Genomic DNA, 8,405 nt, shown 5'->3' on the forward strand with positions numbered 1-8,405 from the left:
AATGGAGCCTAATGTTTGCACCTAGTAGGATGTGTTCCGGTCTACAAGTTGCTCACATTCTGCCCCCTTATGGGGGCAGTGGGGAATTGCTGGAATATCCCTGAAGTACCAGCTTGTATGTTCCAGGGACCCATGAACGGCTGATGAGGTTGTCTGGAGATCCAGATGGGAGCCACAAGCTCAACTGCTCCTCCCCAGAGCCTGGTGCAAGGAATCTGACTGAGCTCATTTTTGGCATAGAAATTATTGACGGTGGGGAGAGGGCAGTGGGGGTGCCTCCCGCAATCTTATCTCTGCTTCTGAGTCAGCTTAACCCTTAGCACTTGGAAACTTCGACTCCTGCCAAGGACCCAGTCATGCCTATCCTTGCTTTTCAGGCTGGGGTCGGAGATCTCCCCACTGGGCTGAGAGCCAGGAAAATTTAACTCTTAGCCCGGCTTTGTCCAAGATGACTCACCTTAGGCAAGATCTTAACCGTCTTGGGCCCTGATTGATTTCCTCTCTGTGAAAGGAACGGGTTGAACCTGATGGTCCCTAGTGGCCATAGCAGGGGCTCTAAGATCCTCTGAGCCTGTGCTTCTCCCTACCCTCTGATGATACTGGCCTGAGCTGTCTTACCTCACCCCAGCTTACCTGGGAGAGCCTTAAGCCTAAGAATTAGACTGACAAGAAAGAGGGAGATGGAGCCCTCGTTTTGAAGCTTGTTTGTATTGGAACCACACTGTGCTTACATAAGCCATGTTTGTGATACGGAAGCTAAAATTATCCCTAACCCACCCCTTGGTGCCCCTGCTGGTCCCATCTCCTAAACCTAGGTCATGTTCTTGTAAAAAAAAAAAAAATGTCTAATCATCCCCAAATCACCCTCCTCAAAGTAGCTGGTATGTGTGTCCCCTGGGATGTTGGTTACTGAGGCTTATGTAGGTTATGTGAGTGGACAATTCTAATTGGCTGAAAGAGAGAAGAGGGGATTTGATTGGTTGATTTGGTTGGTCTGGAGGAGAGAGATGCGGAAATGAGGAGTCATCCGGACTTGGGGACGGGCCTTTCTCTTTCGTCCTGTCTCTGGGCAGGGGAAAAAGAAGAGCTGGGTGCCAAAGGGTACCAGATCCACAGGCCATTGACCCCCAAAGGAAACTCTGAGGAATGGGAAGAGCAGGGGTAGCCTGAGTGGGAGATGAAGCAAGGATTACAGGAAGAAATTTCCCAAAGAGAAGAAAAGAAGAGAGAGAGAAGGGCGTGTGGATCCAGGGGTCCAGCCAGTGAGGGTGCGTGGCAGATGTGTAGAACTCGGAATAGCGGAGGAACCTGACAGCTTCGGTAATTTAGGATTCCTTTGACGAGTTTCTGGGGGAAGGAGCACAGAAAGAGGGGAGCAGACAAGAGGGGGTAGTCTGGGGGGTGGGAGCAGCTAGAATGGGGTCTGGACCCCTGAGTAGACTGAACTTTCGCACCAAGAGGGCCTGAATGCAGGAGCAGCTAAGAGATGGGCTCCGGGGCGGAGCTAAGAGGAAGCTGGGAGTAGCAGGCTCCTGGGAGTGGAGCCAAAGAAAGGGGGCGTGGCGAATGGGCAAGGACCTGATGCTCAGGGGTCTGGAGCATCTCAAGAGGTGGAAGAGACGCCCGCGAATGATCTTCCCGCGGGCTCTTGAATCCAAGACCCAAGTGCTGGATTCAAGGAGAGCTCCCTGGGCAGGCCCCTGGTCTGGCCCAGCGCCCGGGGTGGTGACGACGGAGTGCTCAGCGTGTGGGAAGGGGCGAGCCCTTTGAACGGAGAGCCCTGGCAGGGGTGAAGGCGGGGCGGGCGCCCCCTAACGGCCTCGGTCCGCAGATCGCCCTGGGGTCGGTGCACGTGATCGACGACGGGGAGACGGCGCTGGTGGAGGGGCTGCGCGCGGCGCCCTGGGAGCGCGGCAAGGGCGTCGCCGGGTTGCCGCAGCGCTTCAGCTCGCGCAGCTGGTCAAGCGAAGGCGCCCGGGGATCAAGGTGGCACGACTCGCCTGGGACGACCAGCTGGTGTCCCGGGAGCTGAAGAAACACCACCTGATCACCAAGCAGGTGAGAAGGGCAAGGGAGCTCGGATGGGCGGGCCTGTCCCCGAGGGGCCTCCGGGCGTTGTCACCCTACATGCAGCCAGTCACCGGCTTTCCCTCGCTGCCGGCTCTGCCGAGTGGGGGCGCCCGTGAGCCCTGCCCTGGGACTCCCAGTCCTTACCCAGGCCCTTTTGCCCAGGGAAAGTCAAACAGCTCCCCACTTCCAGTCTTTAAACCCTCCATCCTTACTCCAGGAGGCTGGAGTCCAGGCGTCCGGCCTTAGTGTCCCTGCCTCCCCTACATCGACCCCGCCTCTCTTCAGGGACCCAGACATCCTAAGCTGAGCCTTTGTCCTTCCCCTCCGCCTCCCCCATCCTACCGACTGATCAGCTTCCCTCGCTTCCACTCTTGGGGTCCACATCCCCACGACCCGACTACTCCACATTGACCTCCACTCTCCTGGATCCCCACCTGCGGATCCAGCTTTTCGGAGGCCTTGCCCCTGGTTCCTGCATGCTCTCACATACCCCACTCCACCCCGCCCCGCACGGTCGGCCCTCCCGAGGGGCCCAGGTGGGAGCCCGTGGGTGTGAATGTGGGAGTGACGATGCCAAGAGGCGCCGGGCTCGCAGCCCTCCCGCCGCCCGCCCCGCGCTCACTCGTGCCCCCCGCAGGGCACCCTTTTGGTCCAGTTCAACGTGTCGGCCCTGCTGGAGGGGCTGGGCGCGCGGCTGGCGGCTCTGCGGGCCTCCGGCACCTTCTCGCCGCTGCCCACGGAGGCCGTGTCGGAGGCTGGCGGCAACGTGGCACGCCTCCCCTGCTGTCGCCCTCTGTGCAGCGCGACGTGCTTCCGGGCGGGACCGTCATCCAGGACTGGCTGCCCTACCGGCCGAGCGAGAGTAACTTGAGCCTGCTGGCGGCCAAGGGCCTGGAGTGGCGCGTGGACAGCCGCGCGCGCCCGCGCGTGCTCACGCTGTGCACGCGCCCCTTCCCCATCCCACCTGGCGGCAACGGCACGTGGCGCTACCTCAACATCTACGCCTTCGGCAGCGACGGCGCGCAGGTTCAGAGCCAGCTTCTGTGGCATCTGCAGCGCCAGGCCCCGCGTCTCGTCGGCCTCAACGTCATGTGCCAGCTCTTCCTGGCGCCCCAGCTGTGGTTACAGCTGGCTCATTTCTGCCAGGCCGGCTGATTTCTGCCAGGCTGGCTTGGGGCTCGAGCTGGTCAAGGGTTATACCGAACAATACCTGCTGGAGGCCGACATCTAAGGCCTCTCCGGTCGGAGAGGAGAGAAAATGCACTTTTAGACCCACCTCCTTCCTCGGATCCCCCCAAAGCCCCGCCCCTGCTGTTTTCAAGCTCCGCCCCCTCCCCCTGCCCTCGGTCATCGGCTCTGCCGCCTACACGTACCCGCTGTCCATCCTTCCCTTCCCTTTTCCCCTTACATCTCTGTCTGCCATCTTGACTCTAGCGCCCCCAAACGCAGTTGCCCACACCCTGATCTGAACCGCCGGGTTTGGGGGAGCCACTCGCGCTTCTGTTGTCCACCCATTCCCTTTCCCTGCCAAAGGATGGGTTCGTTCACAGCTTCAGAGCCTTTCCGTGTCCGTGCCCCAGCCTGGGAGTGTACTCTGCCCTTTGTGGCTTCTCCCTTCTGCCCCGTGGTGGATGGAAGCTGGCAGAAGTGTGTGCAACGCCCAGTACCCGGCCAGGAGCACAGTTGCCCAATACGTATTACTTTTCTTCCTCCCGATCTTTCTCGGGCCCCCAGAGCTTGCCCTCTGCTCCTCTCCTCACCGTCCTCTCAGTCTCCTGTGCCTGAACCTCTCTTAGTGCTCCGTTGTCCATTTGTCTGCCCCTCCATTCCCCTTCCCCATGATCTCTTCGTCACCCGCCGTGTGTGTAATATGGGGAAGGACCTGTAAAGGAAATAGATTTATAATGCCCCACCCCCATCTGGCCCCTGCTTGCGCTCTGGTGATGCACTTTTCTGAGGCTGCCTCCTCAGACTGGGGTTTCCTCCAACTTTGCACAATGGTGCTATTTTTATTTTTTATTTATTTATTTTTTTTTTTTTTTTTTTGCGGTACGCGGGCCTCTCGCTGTTGTGGCCTCTCCCGTTGCGGAGCGCAGGCTCCGGACGCGCAGGCCCAGCGGCCATGGCTCACGGGCCCAGCCGCTCCGCGGCACGCGGGATCCTCCCAGACCGGGCCGCGAACCCGGCTCCCCCGCATCGGCAGGGGGACGCGCAACCACTGCGCCACCAGGGAAGCCCCAATGGTGCTATTTTGCAGCCTCCCTTCCCTATGCCCCCAACCAGGGGCCCGAAGCAGGCCCGTGAACCAGAGGGTTCTGGGTGAAGAGCCTGGTGTAGCGGAGGGCAGGTCCCTCAGCCTAGTGCGAGGCTGTCTCCTGCTTCTACCCGGGCTGCCTTCTAGAGCGACTGGAACCCCCTCCTCCAGATATTTCTGGACACCCCTCCCATCCTCTTGTTCCTTTATGCTTTTTTGTGGACTTTGACAGTCTCCTATTTAAATGCAAGTAGTAACAGCTGCATTTGCACAGCGATGTCTCCTACACGGGATCCTCACATCTCCCGCAGAGGGAGGACACAGAGGCTCAGAAAGACTCAAGTGCCTTCCAAGTTGCTCACGATAGCTGGGAGCCTGGCAGAGACTAGAAACCAGGTGTCCCCAGCCCAGAGCATACCTCAGAACCTCACTGTAGCTGGAACTTCTTGTTGGACAATGGACAGCGAGCACAGGGTTCGCTGGGGATGGAATCAAAGACATGGACAGAGGAGGGCGCCAGGAGGTGGAAGAAGGTGGACAAAGAAGACAGCCGCTGCTGCCCTCTTTCCCCCCGTTCCGGCTGTGCTGCTGTGCCTTGCTTGGCTGCCTGCTGCACCTGACCAAGCTGCCCTCCTCCCTGTCACTTCAACCATGGCTGTATTGCAATAAAACGGGCCCTTGGCCCACCTTCTGTGTCTGTTTCACTTCTTCTCGGTGGAGAGGAATGAGCTGCATTGTCCTCTCCCCCTTCCCCAGCAGCCTGTATCAGAGAGGATCTCTAAGCCCTGTGGCACTGGGGCTAACGACTTCCTGGAGGGGAGCTGGGGAGGGCTGCTGGCCGTTGCGCGCCCCTACCCCCCACACCAGCCAAGCGGCAGAAAGAACTGATTGCTCAGAACCGAGGCGGGCAGCGGCGCGGCGCTTGGACTAGCCGCCCGCCTCGCTTTCCCCTGGACCTGGGAGGCTGCAGCTGCTCCAAATTCTTGCTCTCTCGCAAGTTCCCCTGGGCATCCAGAACCAGCCTGCCTCATTCCCACGATCCAGGCGTCTAACTCCCAGCTCTCGGCTCTCTCGTGGCCAGCGCCCTTGCTTTCTCCCCATTCCTGGGTGGGCACCGCACGGAGTGGGAAGAGGTGGAGGGAGCCTGGGCGCCGCCCCGCGGGAGCCGAGCTCCGAAGCGGCGGAGACTGCGATCCCGAAAAGTACCACGCGGGGGCGCCAGGACGTGCGCGGACGCGGGCAAGGCAGCGCAAGGTGGTTTCCGTCCGTGTGAGTGTGTCCATGGGCGTCTTTGTGTGTCTGTGTTTCTGTACATGTGTGTACGAATCAGGGGGTGTCTGGGTGGGATATATTCGGGGCTACGGGCCTGGCGCACCCCAGAATCAGGTACTCCAAGTGGCTTCTTGACGAGGAGGCCCTTGATAGGTTACTATGTACGTGTGGATGGGGAAGCAGGGGACTGTGTGTATCGTCGCGTGTGCAAGGCATAGCCTGTGAGTCTTGGATTTTTGAAGTTGCATTCCTTTAGGGCTTTTGTGCCCTCCCACCATCCTGTGTAAAAGGAATCGAGGGCTCTCAACCTGAACCTCCATTACACTGGTCACATCTTCAGCATGTGCCTGGACAGGTGATTCTGCTGGACTAGGTGTGACATTGTGTTTGTGTAAGTGGGTGTGTCTCAGGATATCAGTGTAACTCTGAATGATAGTGTTGTGTGTGTGTTTGTGTGACAGGTGGATGCTGGAGGAGGCTGGTTCAGGATTATGGAAGTACAAAATTTCCTTTCTCCTGTTAGCTTGTGGATACCACCTTCATGGTGTGTGTGTGTGTGTGTGTGTGTGTGTGTGTGTGCGTTCCTTTCTCAGGCTTTCCAGTGGCTGTCTCTGTGTCTCTCCTCATCTCTGTCTCTTTCCCTCCTTCTCTTTTCCTTTCTTGGTGACTCATCTCTGCGGCTTTGCCCTCCCCCAGCTTGCTGGGCCTCCCCTCCCCCACCCAGGAGTGGGTGGGGGTATGAAGGAATGGGACCCTGGGACTAAAAATCAGGGTGAGCACCCCTTTACTACTCATCATTTCCAGACCCACCAGTGGCCCGTAGCCCTCTCCCAGTCCCCTTCCCAGGACTCCCCACCCTCCTGAACTGGGGTGGGCAGGGGATAGGCAATGATGTGTTCTAATGGGGCCATTTCCACGGGGTTCTTCAGCACCTTCTTTCAATTCAAGATGGAGACCCCTGCCTTTCTCATAAAGTGCCCCTCCCTGCCTGTCCCCCCCCCATAGCTGACGCATTGAAAAGCTGCAGAGGTGAGTCACCGGTTGTGGGGAAGGGAGGAAGAGAGGGGAGGTGAGCTGCGGGGACCCCCAAACCCCTGCCCTCTTTTTCTTTCCCAAACCTTCTCAGGAAAAAGACCCAGTGCTCTGCCCCCTCCCTTGGTTTTCCAAATCTTCAGCTTGGATCAATACTTGATTGGACCCCCATCTTCTCTTACTACCCTCCTGGAGAGTATGAGAGATTCAGAAACAAAGACAAAGAGACGGATTTATACAAACATCTCAGAGCAAACACCAGGCATCCCCTCCTGGTCCTCATCTCAGCTTTGCCTTTCCCAGCTCTGTCTCTCATTCCTCTTTCTTTCCTGCCATCTCCCTCCTCTCCCAAACCCCAGGAACCTGTCCCCAGTCCAGCTCTTTTCCAGAAGCCCCTAGAGGCAGCCAGGTGTGAAGGGCACAGCACATTTTTGAGAGGTGGGGTGCGTGTGAACGAGCTGACCCAGGCAGGGGACTGGGATAGAGAGAGGCAGAAACAGACCCAGAGATTCAGAGTCCATGCAGACACAATGCAGCTTGTGGAATCACCAAACCTATTGCCCTGGCTTCCATCTCACTGCCCCCTCCCCCATGTCATAATGACCGAGACTCTTGGGATGTCGATTTCTGAGAAGCTCCCCTGGACTTCTGGGCGGAGTGGAGGAGGAAAGTGTTGGGGAAGAATGGAGGAATGAGGGAACACTCTAAGAAACGCGGGGCAAGACCTGAACTTGGGGGCTGCAGATGAGTGGCTAGGATACTGAGGCTTTTCTGCACAGAAATCAGAGGTGAAGGTAAATGGGGGAGGGGCAGGAAAGATCAAAAGCATAAAGCAGTCCACATAACCTGTAACATATATCAACAGACATGGAAGGACCCAGATAAATGCACAAAGACACACGGGTACACACATGTTATTGACACACCAAGCCAGGCACAATTTTCAGACACCAGCAGATACCCAGACTGGATGCGCTCCAACTCCCAACCGCACAGGTATACAGGCAGTCAGAGGGACCAGGACCCACACGCACTCACACTTACGGAGACACCTGGAAACAGGCAAAAACACAGCTCCACAGATTGGAAGAGAAAATTACATATTTAAATTGGAACACTACCATGCCCGTCCACTCTCTAGCTGATTAAATACACAATTGGTCCCCCCATTCCCTTTCTTTTTCTTTCCCCCTATGTTTCATTAATCTCTGGACACACACAAACGCAATGCACGTATGTACATGCATGTGCACATATACAAGCCCAAAGGAACACAGACAATTTCTCTAGATGCCCATCTCCCTCATCTCATACTTGGTCTCTTAGCCCCATCAGCCTCTCAGGCTGCCCCCCCACCTCGCCTCCCTCCCTCCCTCTTTCCTTCTCTCTTGGATGGCTTCCCCTCCCCCCACCAGATGTCTGAGCCATCTCTCTCTGATTCATCCTCCTCAGGAAGGTAACGTGACCCCCCCCATTCCACTGCTCTCGGTAACCAGGCAGGGAGGATAAAGGGGAGTGGGGTGAGGAGGAAGAGGAATGAGGGGAACCCATGGGGGCAGAGAGATGTCCTAGATAGTTTGGGGGAGGGGGATGAGACACAGTCTCAGGTCTGTTGCCCCCTCCTCTCCTTCTTTGGCATCTTCACAGTCACCTTGGTTCTCCTTTTTTTTTTTTTCTTTAGCCTGATCCTTTACCTGTTCCAGATGCCTGCCTGCCTTCCTCCCTCTCCTGCCCCCATCTCTTCTCTCTTTCCTCTCTCTCTACTTCTCCCCACCTC

The 8,405-nt window shown here is 57.4% G+C and overlaps 1 protein-coding gene across 1 annotated transcript; it reads left to right on the forward strand.

The window, feature by feature from the left end:
• Nucleotides 1-1,729: 1,729 nt before the first annotated feature.
• NAT16 (N-acetyltransferase 16 (putative)) lies at nucleotides 1,730-4,087 on the forward strand (the record flags this gene model as incomplete). Its single annotated transcript, XM_007131106.4, is given in 5 exon segments — nucleotides 1,730-1,951; nucleotides 1,954-2,058; nucleotides 2,708-2,848; nucleotides 2,851-3,201; nucleotides 3,203-4,087. Coding segments are annotated over 5 exon segments (918 nt in total), but the record flags the coding sequence as incomplete, so codon positions are not given.
• Nucleotides 4,088-8,405: the final 4,318 nt, after the last annotated feature.

Source organism: Physeter macrocephalus, unplaced genomic scaffold (assembly GCF_002837175.3).
Source record: "Physeter macrocephalus isolate SW-GA unplaced genomic scaffold, ASM283717v5 random_103, whole genome shotgun sequence".
NCBI classification, from domain to species: domain Eukaryota; kingdom Metazoa; phylum Chordata; class Mammalia; order Artiodactyla; family Physeteridae; genus Physeter; species Physeter macrocephalus.